Source organism: Nerophis lumbriciformis, linkage group LG17 (assembly GCF_033978685.3).
Source record: "Nerophis lumbriciformis linkage group LG17, RoL_Nlum_v2.1, whole genome shotgun sequence".
Lineage (NCBI taxonomy): Eukaryota > Metazoa > Chordata > Actinopteri > Syngnathiformes > Syngnathidae > Nerophis > Nerophis lumbriciformis.
The window spans coordinates 10,089,750-10,109,922 of NC_084564.2; the positions used below are offsets into that span (position 1 = coordinate 10,089,750).

The 20,173-nt window shown below is 37.0% G+C and overlaps 2 protein-coding genes across 2 annotated transcripts in view; both read left to right on the forward strand.

Annotated features, from left to right (window-relative positions):
- Window positions 1-877, forward strand: part of prdm10 (PR domain containing 10) — a 44,949-nt gene extending 44,072 nt beyond the window's left edge. Inside the window, exon 22 of the mRNA XM_061972411.1 lies at window positions 250-877. Coding sequence (XP_061828395.1) covers window positions 250-429 — 180 coding nt within the window. The 3' untranslated portion in view covers window positions 430-877. The remainder of the gene's footprint in view (window positions 1-249) is intronic.
- Window positions 878-1,465: 588 nt separating this feature from the next.
- LOC133614183 (uncharacterized) lies at window positions 1,466-19,130 on the forward strand. Its single transcript, XM_061972009.1, has 8 exons — window positions 1,466-1,567; window positions 3,711-4,007; window positions 4,081-4,210; window positions 15,859-15,965; window positions 16,028-16,208; window positions 18,121-18,204; window positions 18,270-18,377; window positions 18,448-19,130. The coding sequence occupies exons 2-8, from the start codon at window positions 3,898-3,900 to the stop codon at window positions 18,748-18,750; spliced, it is 1,023 nt and encodes a 340-aa protein (XP_061827993.1). The 5' UTR covers window positions 1,466-1,567; window positions 3,711-3,897; the 3' UTR covers window positions 18,751-19,130.
- The last annotated feature ends 1,043 nt before the right edge of the window (window positions 19,131-20,173 follow it).

Sequence of the window (20,173 nt, forward strand, 5' to 3'; positions counted from 1 at the left end):
CTTTGTCACATGTTGCTGGCATCAAATTCTAAAGTTAATGATTATTTGCAAAAAAAAAAAAAAAAAGTTTATGAGTTTGAATATCAAATATGTTGTCTTTGTAGCATATTCAACTGAATATGGGTTGAAAATGATTTGCAAATCATTGTATTGCGTTTATATTTACATCTAACACAATTTCCCAACTCATATGGAAACGGGGTTTGTACATCCTGGGTAACTAAAAGATGTCTGCTCTCGATACCGCAGGCGCACTACGTCATCTCTGACTCGGAGCCGGACACAAAGCCGTCGGCTGCTCCGAGCTCGGGTCAGAACCACGGCGACCACCTGGAGCAGCCGAGCGGCCAGCCAGCCACCACGCAGTACATCATCACCACCACCACCAACGGCAGCGACGCTAGCGAGGTCCACATCGCCAAACCCTGAACCTCCATCACCGCTCCCGCGCGCCGACCTCGGCAGTTTTTTACGCAAGTGGACACTTTGGGGGGGGGGGGGAACAAAAAAAAACTCGATGAGTTTAGAGAAGAAAATGAAGGCCAGCACAGTTTTATGTGTTAATGTCGTGGTCACATGCTGCTAGCAAACTTACTGACACATATCACGGATCTTGCCAAGTCATCCTTTCTAACAATTGCCATGGACATATCTGGGATATGGTGGACAATCTTGCCGAGTCATCATTTTGAACATCTCCGCAGTACCTTTTGTACACCAAAACTGTGAGAGAAGATGAGAATCTTAAAGCGCTAATAATGCAGTCGCCATGTTTTCCCCGCTACATTTGCTAATCATGATTTCTTTTTAATTCGTGTCCCAACCACAGGGCGTGTGTTTTCCTAGTAAAACGTGTCCGTATAAATATTTTATTATACGCTCTTTTGTTTGTTTTGGACACATTTGAAAAGAGACTTGTCATTTACTTGAACACTGCATACTACTTTTCTTTGAGTGAGATGAAGTTACACGACTTTGGTGTGTAAATATTGTATTATTTCGTGTAGGGCAGGAAGTGACTCGCTCATAGGCATCCAGGGGTGAGGGGGCGGGGCTGATGAATAAATATCACCGCTCGACCTGTCCAACGAGCTCCACAAGTCGCACAACTACGCTTGATTCCTTTTCTCCCCTCAAATCACTTCTTGTCGGCTCCTATGCCTCGGCTGACGCTCGGCAGGCCCGAAAGTCACGGGGGCCCGGGGGCCAGTGTGAGTGCAGCCCTGGACCGGGCCCTCCGGCGGCCCCGGGAGGAGGGAGAACCTGCTGAGACGAAGCCTCACGGGTGAGTTGTGTCACTTGTTTTATTTTTATTTTTGTGGACATCTTGCTGCCACCAATCAGTGCACATCTCAGGAGCCCACGTGACGGTCAAAACAACTTCTCTTCCGCTAATATTTGGATTAAACAGGTCATTGAAATTCTCCACGTAAATTAATAACACTTTAACTCTACAATTGAGATGAAAATGATTAATTTTCTGCTTTGTTCTCCTGTTCAGGGTCACAAGTGAGCTGGAGCCTATCCCATCTGACTTAGTGCAAGGAGCGTGGTGCACCCTGGACTGGTATGTCAATTATTATTATTATTATTATTATTAGGGATGTCCGATAATGGTTTTTTTGCCGATATTGACCAACTCTTAATTACCGATACCGATATATACAGTCGTGGAATTAACACATTATTATGCTTAATTTGGACAACCAGGTATGGTGAAGATAAAATCCTTTTTAAAAATAAATAAAATAAAATAATATAATAAATTAAAAACATTTTCTTGAATAAAAAAGAAAGTAAAACAATATAAAAACAGTTACATAGAAACTAGTAATTAATGAAAATGAGTAAAAATTAAGTGTTAAAGGTTAGTACTATTAGTGGACCAGCAGCACGCACAATCATGTGTGCTTACGGACTGTATCCCTTGCAGACTGTATTGATATATATTGATATATAATGTAGGAACCACAGTATTAATAACAGAAAGAAACAACCCTTTTGTGTGAATGAGGGAGTTTTTTTGGGTTGGTGCACTAATTGTAAGTGTATCTTGTGTTTTTTTTGTTGATTTAATAATTAAAAAAAAATTAAATTAAAAAAACGATACCGATAATAAAAAAACCATACCGATAATTTCCGATATTAAATTTTAAAGCATTTATCGGCCGATAATATCGGCAGGCCGATTTTATCAGACATCTCTAATTATTATCATTATTATTAATATTATTTACGATCGTCCTTCCCCTTAAGAATTTTCTGGCTTCACTCTCGCCGTTTTTTCATAATATATGCATTTTTAAAAAATCATATTGTGGTGCCTGTACTGCCTGTTGTTGGTCAGAAATACGCATATTTAATAAGGGTGTCAAAAAAATCGATTTTTGAAAGAATCACGATTTCTTACTTTTTTAATTGATTAAAAAAAAAAAAAAAGTTTTTCTGTTTTATTAATTTAAAAAAAAATCTGTCCTATCCAGCCACTCAGGCAAATCTTATAATTAATGTAGATGATCATATCTGCTGTACACATTTACTTTAGAAAAGAGAAGTGTTGCCTTATTCGTATTTGACTTTGTTAAATGTATGGAAAGCATTTTATTAAACAAATCCAGTTTTCTTTTAAGAAATATAAACATTTATCAGAGCTGTTGATCTATTTTATGGAGGAATGGAGTTAATCATAGAACTGGCACCCAATGTTATTAAAAAAAAGCGTTGCTTTTGAATCGGGGAACCAAATCTGAATGGAATCGTTACCCCTAAGAATCGAATCAAAGATTCGCAGCTCCTATATTTAAGCAAAGTTGACATAATTTTGACCGAAATTAAGCTTAATGGCTAAATTAACTTCATAAATCTGTGAGATGTCAGGAGAAAGGGGGCGTAAAAGTATATTTTGTGTTAGTAAAGAACTATCTTGACATTTACAGATAAAAAAATAAATAAAAAATTAACTTCAGGGGGCGTGAAAAATTCTCTCCATTTGGGGGATATGACAGAAAATAATTGAGAATTACTTTAAGGCTACTACTATTAGAGATTTCCTACCAAGTAAAACTAAGGAGTAAAACTATTTTTAGGTTTCTTATTATTTTAGAAGATGTACATTTAAACTAGACAAAATGTTGTGTTATTAGTTATGCCAATCAACATTTCAGCTTTTTCTCTTTACAATGTGCCTTTTTTTTTGCAGTGTTTCTCCCATCAGGGCTGTTTTGTTTCAGTTTCATTTTATTTTTACCAATAAGCCGTGACCCGACCGCTTGCTTTCATTGTACAAGAATGTCTACACCTGCCAAAAAGTGAGCCCACGCTTCCTGTAATAATCTGATTTAATTAAAAGTGTTTATTTTTTTAATTTTATTCTAATTGTTATTTTTTTATATAAAATGTTTTACATGAAGTGTTTATTTATCTTTTGTATTTATTTCACAATTTGTTTATAAAATATTTTTTATGACGTGTTTACTTATTTATTTTAAATGTAATGTATTTTTATTTTAATTTGTTAAATTAAGTATTTATTTATTTTATTTAAATTTTTTTGTAATTAATGATTATTTTTTAATTTATTTTATTAATAAAAATATATATATATATTTATTTTATTTTACTTTTTGAAATTAAGTGTTTATGAAGCCTACTTTTCAATGCACTTTTGCCACCAAGATAATCACCATTTTCATGGGGATGTTTATGTGCAGCTCAGAGCAAACGTCACATGGCCTTCAGGGGACACGGAGGAGGAGGAAGCTCTTCTTCTCCCACAAAAAAGCATGGCGCGTCTTCCTCCCGGTGGCTGCAGTGTGGTCAGTGTGCCACCAGGAGGCGCCGCTGTCCCCGGTGGACGTGTGCTGGACGTTGGCGCTGCTCTGCTCGCTATGGGCCGCGATGGGGGGCTGCGTCTACCTGCTGCTGCGCCACCTGAGGTCACCGCACCAACGGGGCGACAAGAGTCTCCGGTTACAAGAAGAGGTCGTCAAAAACGAGCTTTGCAAACCGTGCGTTGTTATTTTGATGATTTTTCCATCTGTATTGGAACTGACGGGAGTGTGGACCTGATGTTGCGTCCAGGTCTAGCAGCCCGGACGTCCACATACCGCTGGGCCTTGTCCTGGCTGACTGCCTGCTGCTGAGCGTGCTCCAGGAGCACCTACCAGACCCCAGTGGATCACATGTGATGGATCTCCTCTCCAGGCTGGAGGTAAAATGACATAAAACAGCTTTTCGTGTCGGTAACTATGGCAACACAGGAACCCTGTTGATCTTGAATGATGCAATTTAACTACACCAGGCAGCTGGGGGCGAAGGTCATAAAACGGACACACCTTTTTTCAATTCAAGTGCCAAGAATCTACACATTGCTTCCAACTTTTGTGAGGCTTTAACATACCGGCACTCAACTTTGTCAATATGATATGTTGTTTTGTCTAAATAATACAAAAATTATGTGTTTATATTGAGCTCTCCAAGGAAGTGGCTGAAGACAGCCAAAAAGAACAAAACAAAAACAAGATGTCAGGTTCAAACCAAACCACACCAAAAGACAAAGAAAATGATCAGAGTGATCATAAGGACTTACTAAGTTATGAGAAGTTAAGCGAACAAACAGCGAGTAAACCAGAAATAATAATTGAAATAAATGGCAGAGAAATCAAATTTCTGTGTGACACCGGTGCATGTAGAACTACATGGAGAGAATATTTTCCAGGAATAAAACTAAGTGGAAACAAAATTTCTGCAAGAGCATAGGGTGAAACTGTAACTGAGTGTACAGCCCAATACGTCTCTCCTCATGAGCAAAATTCAACTCTGTCTGTGCCTGATTCCTTCTTCTTGTCTTGTTTAATAGATAGTTCGGTGATTGAACCTGACACTAGGCGAGGCCGTAGTGTGCATAGTGCTACAGCATGGCTATCAACGTAGCTATAAAGGGTCAAATGGCACAGAATGAAAGGAATCAATGCATCTTTAAGTAATTACTCAAATGCAGGGGCGTCACTAGCTTTTAAGGACAGGGGGGGCTTAGCCCCCAGGAGATGCACAGGATGCGAGCGAACGTTACGCACAAGCACAAAACTTCACAAACGGCTAACAAAGACTTAGAAATTATTCATTGTTATTATTATTATTTTTAAAAAAATGCACGGGACAAAATGAAATACTCCCCGGGACGATGGCTTTTAACCATTTTTTTTCTTTTTCTTTTTATGTATTTATTCATTTTACATTTTATATTAAATGTCTTGGTTTTTCCTCCCTCTGAAAATCCTATGAAATGTTTAACAAGCCATCCTATAATAATAAAACAGCTATTAATGTAACAATACAATAAAACAAATATATTTAATGATGTTTTTTTCATTATTTTATCAATAGGCTAATGTATATTACTTTATATAGATTCTACAAGAAACACAAAACGTGAAAACTAAATTATTTACAATTGCACACACAAGGTTTTGTGCAGCTTCACTCATTGTAAAGGAAGATAATGTGCTTCGTACACCTGCAGGACCGCAAGCAAAGACGCAGAGAAAATGCGGACTGGAATTTGAGTGATGTGGGCATTTTCTATATGAACAAGTGGAATGGATTGGATATCGACGCACTAAAGGGGCTCTCTACCTTACGCTACGAAGTGAGGGGAAACTGAGTGAATAATAACAGGTTATATGATTATTTATTTAAACTCATATTCGGGCCACTTTATAATGACTATGTCGGCATGTATTTGTAAAAAAAAACACCAAATTATTTAGGGGGGCTTAAGAATATTTTAGGGGGACTTGAGCCCCCCTAAAATATGCCTAACAACGCCAATGCTCAAATGTGTCATTTATTCAAATTAAAAAGAGAAATTTGATATAAATGTGTCAGTAATTTCATTTAAAATTATATTTATTAAACTAATTAATTATTTCACAACTAATATACTTATTTTTTATTTGCAATATTTATTTATAAATATTTCCCCATTTAATTATTTCAACTGTGTGGATGCTTCATGAAAAAAAGTATTTAAAAAATGATTAAATGGTAAAATAATTGAGTCATGAAATAATTAAATCGTGAAATGAACAATTAGATTGTGAAATAATCAAAACATTAAATACTGAAATAACTAAATGATTAAATACTGAAAATATAATTTAATAGTAAAATATATTACAACATAAATTTATTTAACACATTTCATAACACATTTAGTTATTGGATTCAAATGTTAATGACACATTTATGTAATTATTTAAAGTGGGTAGCGCTTGTGCCTCACAACGAGAAGGTCTTGCGTTTGATATATATATATATGTATGTACAGTCGTGGTCAAAAGTTTACATACACTTGTAATGAACATAATGTCATGGCTCTCTTGAGTTTTCAATCATTTCAAAAACTCTTATTTTTTGTGATAGAGTGATTGGAGCACATACTTGTTGGTCACAAAAAACATTCATGAAGTCATGAATTTATTATGGGTTGTCGGAGGCAGATATTTACATATATCCGAATTGAAGTGTTACTTATTTTATTTCATAGTCATATTTGAAAACAGCTCGTGTTTTCCATTTGTTCTCTTTCTGTGTGTCTGCAAAACTGTGTGCTTAACCTTGAAGTGAGGATTTGTTAGAGAGAGCGATAATAGGCGTTTGTTTTGGCTGGAGAGACGTGACTGCCGGGGGGGCGGGGGGGGAGAGCGACTTAAGAGGAGAGGGGTTTTGGTCGAGGGAGGACAGACCATCTTGGCAGCGCGATAGAATGTTCTATACTGGACTGGTCTAAATGTATATATATATATATATGCAAAGCTTTGCAAATATATTACAAAATACCTATTCTGTCTGGTGGTTTTTCAACTCAGCTTTAAGTGTCGTAAAGAGCTTGGGAGCGACTTGTGACTTGAATACCCTGGGAGGAACAACTGGTCCAAAACGCAACAGGGTCTACTGAAAATGTGAGCAAATGTGCTGAGTCAAAAGTATACATACAGCAATGTTAATATTTGCCTACATGTCCCTTGGCAAGTTTCACTGCAATAAGGCGCTTTTGGTAGCCATCCACAAGCTTCTGCTTGAATTTTTGACCACTCCTCTTGACAAAATTGGTGCAGTTCAGCTAAATTTGTTGGTTTTCTGAAATGGACTTGTTTCTTCAGCGTTGTCCACATGTTCTCAATGGGGTTTAAGTCAGGACCTTGGGACGGCCATTCTAAAACCTTAATTCTAGCCATTCCTTTACCACTTTTGACGTGTGTTTGGGGTCATTGTCCTGTTGGAACACCCAACTGCGCCCAACATCCAACCTTCAGGCTGATGATTTTAGCTTGTCCTGGAAAATTTGGAGGTAATCCTCCTTTTTCATGAATGGTCTTCCTGGGATTAAAGGCCTCACCTTTTCTCCTCCAAACATATTGCTGGGTATTGTGGCCAAACCGCTCAATTTTTGTTTCATCTGACCACAGAACTTTCCTCCAGAATGTCTTGTCTTTGTCCATGTGATCAGCAGCAAACTTTAGACGAGCCTTAAGGTGTCGCTTCTGGAGCAAGGGCTTCCTTCTTGCATGGTAGCCTCTCAGTCCATGGCGATGCAAAACACGCTTGACACCTGTGTTCCAGCAACTTCCAATTCATTGCAGACCTGCTTTTTGGTAGTTCTCGGTTGACTCTTGATCATCCTGACCAATTTTCTCTCAACAGCAGTTGATAGCTTGCGTTTTCTTCCTGATCGTGGCAATGACAAAACTGTGCCATGCACTTTATACTTACGAACAATTATCTGCACAGTTGCTCTCGGGACCTTAAGCTGCTTTGAAATGGCTCCAAATGACTTTCTTGACCTGTTCAAGTCAATGATTCGTTTTTTCAGATCTGTGCTGAGTTCCTTTGACTTTCCCATTGTCGCGTTTGTAACCGAGTCTAATGACTGCATCACATGAGCCCTATTTAAATGGGCTCAGAGAAGTCAACAGGTGTCGTCAATCATAATCATTTACATGAAGTTAAGAGGCCATGCAATGACCCAGCAGATATGGTCAATTTTCAGTAGACCCATAATAAATTCATTAAAAAAAAAAAACTTCATGAATGTTTTTTGTGACCAACAAGTATGTGCTCCAATCACTCTATCACAAAAAAATAAGAGTTGTAGAAATTATTGGAAACTCAAGACAGCCATGACATTATGTTCTTTACAAGTGTATGTACTTTTGATCACGACTGTATATATATGTGTGTATATGTGTAAAAAAAAAGTTTTTATTTTACAGTCGGTTCTTGAAAATAGCAGTGCTCCTATTACATAAAGAATCTTTGACAAGCATTAAATATACATTTTGGCTATACAGTATTAACTGTTTGATTAAATAAGAAAGTCTAACCTCAGGGCATTCAATCGATCACAACTGGATTGTTTGGTTTATCTTGGAAGACGTTTCTCCTCTCACCCAAGTAGGCATTATCAGTTCATGCTCATAGACTTAGATTGGTCAGGTCTAGGGATGGGAATTGATAAGATTTTTCCGGTTCCGATTCCACTTTCGATTCTGCTTAACGATTCGTTTTTGTTCTTTTTATATCAGATTTCTTGTCGATTCTTATTTGGGAAAAAAGATAACTAGAAGGATAAGCATCAATTTTGTTAAGTTTAGCGCTAACATGACCTTACAAAGCCAACAGTGAGGTCCTAAGAGGCACATAGCATAGAAAAAAACTTCTGAAACTTCCGTAGAGTTTAATAAAATAAAACGTGGAAATTACACTTTATTTTTATTTTTTTAACTTTTTTTTTTGTACATATTCCCCAAATTTTCCCCAAATTCCAGGAATTCCGAAATACCCATTTCAATTCAAACTGTTACTAGGTCAACATTTTTTTAACCGATTCCAAAAATTCTAGCATTCATATCATCTAGGACAACTGTGCTAGTATCAATATTTTAAAAAATTCACGGTTTTCCCGAAATTTCCAAATTTCCAGGAAATCCCTATTAAAATTAATGGACGCATTCAAAGTTCCACAATACCCTAAATACTCAACATTTTTAAACCCGATTCCGACCTTTCAACCATTGACCAACACTACTTTTCCGATACAACGAACGCAAATCATTACCCCTTTCCCAAAATTCCCGTTTTTCCGGGAATTTTCCCCCCATTGACAATGAATGGGCATTATACAATCTACTGCATATCCCACATTTCTCAGCCGAATCGAACCGTTCCACCATCTACACACTCCACTCACTTTGGACAATCAAACTACCATTTTCCTAGTTCAAAAAAATTCCAGGAATTCCCGGTTTTCCAAAGCCCTATTTTCACCTCTTTATGAAAAATGTTCACGGTCCACATCATTCCACCTTCAAATCATTCCTCATGGTTGGGCCATCAAATATTCCTTTTTTTTTTGTACACATTCCCCAAATTTTCCCCAAATTCCACGAATTCCGAAATACCCATTTCAATTCGAACTGTTACTTCGTCAACATTTTTTAACCGATTCCAAAAATTCTAGCATTCATATCATCTAGGACAACTGTGCTAGTATCAATATTTTTAAAAATTCACGGTTTTCCCGAAATTTCCAAATTTCCAGGAAATCCCTATTAAAATTAATGGACGTATTCAAAGTTCCACAATACCCTAAATACTCAACATTTTTAAACCCGATTCCAACCTTTCAACCATTGACCAACACTATACTTTTCCGATACATCGAACGCAAATCATTACCCCTTTCCCAAAATTCCCGGTTTTCCGGGAATTTTCCCCCCATTGACAATGAATGGGCATTATACAATCTACTGCATATTCCACATTTCTCAACCGAATCGAACCGTTCCACCATCCACACGCTCCACTCACCTTGGACAATCAAACTACCATTTTCCCAGTTAAAAAAATTCCAGGAATTCCCAGTTTTCCAAAGCCCTATTTTCACCTCTTTATGAAAAATGTTCACGGTTCACATCATTCCACCTTCAAATCATTCCTCATGGTTGGGCCAACAAATATTCCTTTTTTTCTTTCTTTTTTTTTGTACACATTCCCCAAATTTTCCCCAAATTCCAGGAATTCCGAAATACCCATTTCAATTCGAACTGTTACTACGTCAACATTTTTTTAACCGGTTCCAAAAATTCTAACATTCATATCATCTAGGACAATTGTGCTGTATCAATATTTTTACAAATTCAGTTTTCCCGAAATTTCCAAATTTCCAGGAAATCCCTATTAAAATGAATGGACGCATTCAAAGTTCCACAATACCCTAAATACTCAACATTTTTAAACCTGATTCCGACCTTTCAACCATTGACCAACACTATACTTTTCCGATACATCGAACGCAAATCATCTACCCCTTTCCCAAAATTCCCGGTTTTCCCGAAACTTTCTCCCTATTGACAATGAATGGGCATTGTACAATCTAATGCATATTCCACATTTCTCAACCGAATCGAACCGTTCCACCATCCACACACTCCACTCACCTTGGACAATCAAACTACCATTTTCCCAGTTAAAAAAATTCCAGGAATTCCCAGTTTTCCAAAGCCCTATTTTCACCTCTTTATGAAAAATGTTCACGGTTCACATCATTCCACCTTCAAATCATTCCTCATGGTTGGGCCAACAAATATTCCTTTTTTTTTTCTTTTTTTTTGTACACATTCCCCAAATTTTCCCCAAATTCCAGGAATTCCGAAATACCCATTTCAATTCGAACTGTTACTACGTCAACATTTTTTTAACCGGTTCCAAAAATTCTAACATTCATATCATCTAGGACAATTGTGCTGTATCAATATTTTTACAAATTCAGTTTTCCCGAAATTTCCAAATTTCCAGGAAATCCCTATTAAAATGAATGGACGCATTCAAAGTTCCACAATACCCTAAATACTCAACATTTTTAAACCTGATTCCGACCTTTCAACCATTGACCAACACTATACTTTTCCGATACATCGAACGCAAATCATCTACCCCTTTCCCAAAATTCCCGGTTTTCCCGAAACTTTCTCCCTATTGACAATGAATGGGCATTGTACAATCTAATGCATATTCCACATTTCTCAACCGAATCGAACCGTTCCACCATCCACACGCTCCACTCACCTTGGACAATCAAACTACCATTTTCCTAGTTCAAAAAATTCCAGGAATTCCCGGTTTTCCAAAGCCCTATTTTCACCTCTTTATGAAAAATGGTCACGGTCCACATCATTCCACCTTCAAATCATTCCTCATGGTTGGGCCAACAAATATTCCTTTTTTTTTTTTTTTTTTTGTACACATTCCCCAAATTTTTCCCAAATTCCAGGAATTCCGAAATACCCATTTCAATTCGAACTGTTACTTCGTCAACATTTTTTAACCGATTCCAAAAATTCTAGCATTCATATCATCTTGGACAATTGTGCTAGTATCAATATTTTTAAAAATTCACGGTTTTCCCGAAATTTCTAAATTTCTAGGAAATCCCTATTACAATGAATGGACGCATTCAAAGTTCCACAATACCCTAAATACTCAACATTTTTAAACCCGATTCCGACCTTTCAACCATCGACCAACACTATACTTTTCCGATACATCGAACGCAAATCATTACCCCTTTCCCAAAATTCCCGGTTTTCCGGGAACTTTCCCCCCATTGACAATGAATGGGCATTATACAGTCTACTGCATATCCCACATTTCTCAACCGAATGAAACCGTTCCACCATCCACACACTCCACTCACCTTGGACAATCAAACTACCATTTTCCCCAGTTCAAAAAAATTCCAGGAATTCCCAGTTTTCCAAAGCCCTATTTTCACCTCTTTATGAAAAATGTTCACGGTCCACATCATTCCACCTTCAAATCATTCCTCTTGGTTGGGACAACAAATATTCCTTTTTTTTTTTTTGTACACATTCCCGGTTTTCCCCAAATTCCAAGAATTCCGAAATACCCATTTCAATTTGAACTGTTACTACGTCAACATTTTTTTAACCGGTTCCAAAATTCTAACATTCATATCATCTAGGACAATTGTGCTAGTATCAATATTTTAAAAAATTCACAGTTTTCCCGAAATTTCCAAATTTCCAGGAAATTCCTATTAAAATGAATGGACGCATTCAAAGTTCCACAATACCCTAAATACTCAACATTTTTAAACCCGATTCCGACCTTTCAACCATTGACCAACACTACTTTCCGATACTTTGAACGCAAAACATCTTCACCTTTCTCAAAATTCCCGTTTTTTTCCCGGAAATGTATCCCCATTGACAATGAATGGGCATTATACACTCTACTGCATATCCCACATTTCTCAACCGAATGAAACCGTTCCACCATCCACACACTCCACTCACCTTGGACAATCAAACTACCATTTTCCCAGTTCAAAAAAATTCCAGGAATTCCCAGTTTTCCAAAGCCCTATTTTCACCTCTTTATGAAAAATGTTCACAGTCCACATCATTCCACCTTCAAATCATTCATCTTGGTTGGGACAACAAATATTCCTCTTTTTTTTTGTACACATTCCCGGTTTTCCCCAAATTCCAAGAATTCCGAAATACCCATTTCAATTCGAACTGTTACTACGTCAACATTTTTTAAACAATTCCAAAAATTCTAACACCAACCCATTCATATCATCTAGGACAATTGTGCAAGTATCAATATTTTCAAAAATTCTCGGTTTTCCCGAAATTGCCAAATTTCCAGGAAATTCCTATTAAAATGAATGGACGAATTCAAAGTTCCACAATGCCCTAAATACTCAACATTTTTAAACCCGATTCAGACCTTTCAACCATCCACCCACACTACTTTCCGATACATTGAACGCAAAACATCTTCACCTTTCGCAAAATTCCCGTTTTTTTCCCGGAAATGTATCCCCATTGACAATGAATGGGCATTATACACTCTACTGCATATCCCACATTTCTCAACCGAATCAAACCGTTCCACCATCCACACACTCCACTCACCTTGGACAATCAAACTACCATTTTCCAAGTTCAAAGAAATTCCAAAGCCCTATTTTCACCTATTCCTGTAAAGTTTTCACAGTGTACATCATTCTACCTTCAAAACATTCCTCTTGGTTGGGACAACAAATGTTCTTGTTTTTTTTTGTACACATTCCCGATTTTCCCCAAATTCCAGGAATTCCGAACTACCCATTTCAATTCGAACTGTTAGTTCATCAACATTTTTTAAGCGATTCCAAAAATTCTAACATTCATATCATCTAGGACCATTGTGCTAGTATCAATATTTTCAAAAATTCCCGGTTATCCCAAAATTGCCGAATTTCCAGGAAATTCCCATTCAAATGAATGGACGAATACAAAGTTCCACAATGCCCTAAATTCTCAACATTTTTAAACCCGATTCCGACCTTTCAACCATCCACCCACACTAATATTTCGATATAAACATAAAACATGTTTCCCTTTCCCAAAATTCCCAGTTTTCCCGGAATGTTTTCCCTATTGACAATGAATAGGCATTATACAGTCTACTGCATACTCCACATTTCTCATCCGATTTGAACCGTTCCAACATCCACACACTCCGCTTGCCCCGGACATTCAAGCCAGCGTGTTTCCGGTTTAGAAAATTCCCGGAATCACCAGGAATTTCACTCAATTAGACTACTGCAACACACTTCTTGTCGGGATCCCCAGCAAGAACATCCAGAAGCTGCAATACATACAGAATAGTGCTGCTAGGATCCTGATGAGAGTGCGGAAATGCGACCATATCACACCAACTCTCAAATCCCTTCACTGGCTTCCTGTTACACTCAGGATTGAATACAAAGTCTCCCTACTAACCTACCAGTGCCTCCATGGAAATGCCCCCCTCTACGTCAAATAACTACTCACCCCCAAATCCTCCACTCGACACCTCCGCTCCGGACATGCTAACCTCCTCCAACCTCCGAGGACAAAGCTACGAACAATGGGAGACCGGGCTTTCTGCTCCGCCGCTCCCAGCCTGTGGAACGCTCTCCCTGTCCACCTGAAGGCACCACAGACTGTGGATGCTTTTAAAAAAGGCTTAAAAACCCTTTTTTTTTAAAAAAGCCTTTTTTTAGATGTATGCATACTAGTTCTAGCTATTTGGCTGTTCTAGTTTTTAATTTTTTTTATTTTTTATTATCTTTTTATTTATTTTATTTTTTTTAATACACTGTAGCACTTTGAGGTTGTTTACTCAATGTAAAGTGCTTTTTACAAATAAAATCTATTATTATTATTATTATTAGTTAAAAATGAATAGGCAATATACATCATACTTGCCAACCCTCCCGAATTTTCCGGGAGACTCCCGAAATTCAGCGCCTCTCCCGAAAACCTCCCAGGACAAATATTCTCCCGAAAATCTACCGATTTTCAGCCGGAGCCTGAGGCCACGCCCCCTCCAGCTCCATGCGGACCTGAATGAGGACAGCCTTTTTTCACGAGGGGAGGACAACAGGGTTACAAGAACTACATCATCCAGACTAGAGATAAATTGTATTATTATGTTTATCTTACCTACAATTAAATATATTTATTAATTAAAAAATAAATAAATAAATGTTTACTATATTTTGCTAAAAACATCAAAATTAATTGTATTTTTATTTGTATTTTTTCTGACTCCTTATTACATCCAGCCATAGAATTATACATTAAAATAAACATGTTGGAAATAATTAATTTTAAATGATCATAGTAATTCATTTAAAATGACCATATCTAATTATTAAAATAATTGCTTGTTTATCAACAACTTTAGCATTTTATTCATTACATTTTGAAGCTCTCAGAAGCCAAGTTATGTTATATTCCTTAAGATTTATTTATGCAAGTTTGAAGTATCAATTATCTAAACACAGTTTTGTTTGCATATTTTCAGTATGTGTGTGTGTATATATATATATATATATATATATATATATATATATATATATATATATATATATATATATATATATATATATATATGTATATATATATATATATATGTATATATATATATATATATATATATATGTATATATATATATGTATATATATATATATATATATATATATATGTATATGTGTGTATATATATATATATATATATATATGTATATATATATGTACATATATATGTACCGGTGTGTATATATATATATATATATATATATATATATATATATGTATGTATATATGTGTGTATATATATGTATGTATATATATGTATGTATATATATATATATATATATATATATATATATATATATATATATATATATATATATATATATATATATATATATATATATATATATATATATATATATATATATATACATATATATATATGTATGGAATGCTTGACTTGGTGAATTCTAGCTGTCAATATACTCCTCCCCTCTTAACCACGCCCCCAACCACGCCCCCCACCTCCCGAAATCAGAGGTCTCAAGGTTGGCAAGTATGATATACAATCCACTGCTTAATTCCACATTTCTCATCCGATTCGAATCGTTCCAACATCCACACACTCCACTCACCTTGGACCTTCTAGCATTTCAGTTCCGCTTACGCGTAGGGCATTCACACGCAATTCCTACCGGAATTGCAAATTCTAGTTATGATTACTATTTTATAAATTTGGAACAAAGTGATCCAAAATACTACAATAATTCTGTGTAATAAGACTTTAACAGTAGATATTTGTCTGAACAGCAGAAGCATGTAGGACGGTCACATTTTAAGAAAATGATGTCATTTATTATTATTATTAACATAAATAATCATCATCAAATGTTTTATTTGTTATAAATTCCCTCCCTTACAGTGTGTGTCAGACGCACTGGCCAGGGCAGTGTTCGTCCCAGAAGTCACGACCCAAAGCCACCGTCTGACCGACAAAGTGACGCTCATACGCACTTACCTGCATAAAAGGTAAGCCCCGCCCCCCTCTGCACGTCCGATCCCTTCTAACGCGTCCACTTCTTCGCCATCAGAACCAGGCTCCTGAGGAGGCTGGTGCAGGTCCAGGCTGAGTTGGAGGCCGGAACGAAGAGGCTGCAGGACGGGGTGCTGGTCCACTGGGCCCGGCTGGAGGATCTGCACACGGGGGTCACGCTCACTAGACAGGGGGGTCAAGACCACGGGGACCTGGCGTCCACCTGCAAGGACGCTGAGGTGAGCTGGAAGTTGCACAGTTCTTATTGGTGATGTGATAACGATAATGTGACGGAGTCCTTGTCCAAAATATAATAAATACAGACAGGACAGTATTTTACAACAACACATGCAGATTTTTCTCAAAATAAGACAATTGAAAAATATTGATACCATCTTGCTAGTATCGATCCAATGGTATCGATGATATTGATATGTGAATTGAACCACCCACCTTTTCTGTACAGTACGCTTGTGTCCTGTAGGTGGCAGTAATGTCATATTTCATGATGAGTTTTGGCCTCAAGTAGGTCAAGTACTTTCTGTAGTTTTGCGCAAAAGTCTTGGGTCACTACCAGAGGTGGGTAGAGTACCCAAAAAGTGTACTCAAGTAAGAGTCTCATTACTTTAGAATAATATGACTAAGTAAAAGTAAAAAGGGGGACGGGATGGCGCAGTTGGGAGAGTGGCCGTGCCAGTAGCCTGAGGGTTCCTGGTTCAATCCCCACCTTCTACCAACCTCGTCATGGCCGTTGTGTCCTTGAGCAAGACACTTCAGCCCTTGCTCCTGATGGGTCGTGGTTAGCGCCTTGCATGGCAGCTCCCGCCATCAGTGTGTGAATGTGTGTGTGAATGGGTGAATGTGGAAATAGTGTGAAAGCGCTTTGAGTACCTTGAAGGTAGAAAAGCGCTATACAAGTATAACCCATTTAAAAGTAGTCATCAAAATAATTATTTGAGTAAGAGTCAGTAAGTATTTTGTGAAAAAAATGTAAGTATTGAGTAACTTGTGAGTAACTTCTGATTTATTTAGTTATTTTTTTTAATGGTTCCTGGACTACAATTGTGTGTGTGTGTGTGTGTGTGTGTGTGCGTTAATATGCACTAAATTAGTCTGATTTGTAACTTGTGAGTAACTTCTGATTTATTTAGTTATTTTTTAATGGTGCTTGGACTACAATTGTGTGTGTGTGTGTGTGTGTGTGTGTGTGTGTGTGTGTGTGTGTGTGTGTGTGTGTGTGTGTGTGTGTGTGTGTGTGTGTTTTTATAAGCACTAAATTAGTCTGATTTGTAACTTGTGATTTATTTAGTTATTTTTTAATGGTGCTTGGACTACAATTTTGTGTGTGTGTGTGTGTGTGTGTGTGTGTGTGTGTGTGTGTGTGTGTGTGTGTGTGTGTGTGTGTGTTTGTGTTTGTGTTTGCGTTTATAAGTACTAAATTAGTCTGATTTGTAACTTGTGAGTAACTTCTGATTTATTTAGTTATTTTTTAATGGTTCCTGGACTACAATTGTGTGATCGGTGCGGCGTCTTCAGTAATGCGGACGCTGTATCGATCTGTTGTGGTGAAGAAGGAGCTGAGCCGGAAGGCAAAGCTCTCAATTTACCGGTCGATCTACGTTCCCATCCTCACCTATGGTCATGAGCTTTGGTTTATGACCGAAAGGACAAGATCACGGGTACAAGCGGCCAAAATGAGTTTCCTCCGCCGGGTGGCGGGTCTTTCCCTTAGAGATAGGGTGAGAAGCTCTGTCATCCGGGAGGAGATCAAAGTAAAGCCGCTGCTCCTCCACATGGAGAGGAGCCAGATGAGGTGGTTCGGGCATCTGGTCAGGATGCCACCCGAGCGCCTCCCTAGGGAGGTGTTTAGGGCACGTCCGACCGGTAGGAGGCCACAGGGAAGACCCAGGACACGTTGGGAAGACTATGTCTCCCGGCTGGCCTGGGAACGCCTCGGGATCCCCCGGGAAGAGCCGGAACAAGTGGCTGGGGAGAGGGAAGTCTGGGCTTCTCTGCTTAGGCTGCTGCCCCCGCACAATGACCTCGGATAAGCAGAAGAAGATGGATGGATGGAGTTGCATAAGCCCTCACATCGCTCTTCCTGTTGAAAGCTGATGAGGACTAACATTCATGTTTTATGTATCTGCAAAGACCTTGTTTGAGGTGGTGAGCCAACACAGGGGTCAACTTGATGGCTGCCAGGACCTCCTGAAGGACAGCACGCAGCTCCTGCAGGTAGAAGCCTCCGCGGTCCCCTGGAGATCCTCCACCTGACAGGTCTGCTTGGTCTGTCCGTGCAGGAGTTGACATGGAGTCACAGCAGCGCCAGGACATGTCTCGGCAGCAGCAGCAGCGGCGGCGGCGAGTCAGTGTGGCCAGAGGTGCTGCTCCAGTCCAACATGGAGGAGGTGCGCTCTGCAGACAGACACCGCCGTGTGGTTTGTCGACTCCGACTGAAGCGTGTCTCCTTCCTGGCAGTTTGACAAGGTGCGGGAGAACTTCCTGTCCCTGCAGCAGCAGACCGCCACCTTCCAGGCCCACCTGGAGGGCCTCGCCACGAGGGGCGTGGAACACCAGGCTGCTGACCGGCTCTCCTCCAGCCCTTCTCTGGACCTCAACAGCGGACGCTCCAGCGAGGTGTCCTCCGACCACTGGGAGTCCACCACCGCCGAGTCGGACGTCGAGTCGGACGCTCGTCAGTCTTTGTGTGAGAGGTCAGCGCTGCAGGTCGCCTCCACTTTAGGACGCCTGCGGAAGTCTTCCAGAAAGAAGAAAGAATGAGTGAATATTGTTTTTTATGAAATAGTTTTAGACACTGAAAGAAGACACAAGGGGGCGCCCTATCACCTTTTATTACAACAACTATTATTTATTAGTGGATTTAACCATAATCTACATTGTTTATAGTTGTCATAGATATTATCTGAATTATTTGTAGTTGATTTAAACATAATTTGATTTTTTTATAGTTAACTCAAACAACTAAAATTGTTTATAGTTAATATAAAGCATAATTTGATTTTTAATAGTTGATTCAAACACAGTTTGACATTTTTTTTTATTGTTAATTCAAACAATTTCAATTTTTATTGCTGATTTAAGCATGATTTCAATTTCCAAAGTCTATGCAAACATAATTTAAATTATTTAGTTGATTTAATCATAATTTGATTTTTGTATAGTTTATTCCAACAATTTAAATAGTTTGTAGTTAATTTAAACATACTTTCATTTGTTTTTTTTGTTTTTTATTAGTTATGTTTATTTCAATATAAATTATTTATAGTTTACTTAAACAATCTGAATTATTTATAGTTGATTTAAGCATAATTATAAATATTTATAATTTACTTAAACCTAATATGAATTATTTATAGTTTATTTAAACATAACTAAAAATATTTATTGTGGATTTAAACATCATTTTGATTATTTATAGTTGATTTAAGCATAATTTTGATTACTTATAGTTGATTTAAACATCATTTTGATTATTTATAGGTGATTTAAACAATTTAAATTATTTATAGTTGATTTAATTATAATATGAAATATTTTGTAGTTGGTCTAAACATAATTGTAATTATTTATAGTTGATTTAAACATAATTTAAATTATTTATAGTTGATTTAATTATAATATGAAATATTCTATAGTTGGTCTAAACATAATTGTAATAATTTATAGTTTACTTAAATGATTTATAGTTGGTTTAATCATAATTTTAATTATTTATAGTTGATTTAAACATAATTTTATATTATTTATAGTTCATTTAAACATTATTAAAACGATTTATAGTTGATTTAAACACAATATGAATTATTTATAGTTGATTTAAACATATACATTATTCAAACATAATTTAAATGATTTATAGTTGGTTTAAACGTATTTTTTTAATTATATATAGTTGATTTAAACTTAATTTAAATTATTTATAGTTCAAACATAATTTGTTTTAGTTGATTGAAACAATTTGAATTATTTATTGTTGGTTTAAACATAATATGAATTATTTATAGTTGATCTACACATATTAAAATTATTTATTGTTGATTGAAACATCATTTTACTTATTTAAAGTTGATTTAAACATAATTTTACTTATTTAAAGTTGATTTAAACATAATTTTAATGATTTATGGTTGATTTAAACATGATTTCAATTATTTATAGTTGATTTAAACAGAATTTTACTTAT

Excerpts from the sequence above, each read along its gene's own strand:
- LOC133614183 (XM_061972009.1), top strand. The coding sequence starts at position 3,898 with ATGGGGGGCTGCGTCTACCTGCTGCTGCGCCACCTGAGGTCACCGCAC. Across the intron at positions 4,008-4,080 it reads AAAAACGAGCTTTGCAAACC|GTCTAGCAGCCCGGACGTCC; the intron begins GTGCGTTGTTAT and ends TGTTGCGTCCAG. Across the intron at positions 15,966-16,027 it reads CGCACTTACCTGCATAAAAG|AACCAGGCTCCTGAGGAGGC; the intron begins GTAAGCCCCGCC and ends CTTCGCCATCAG.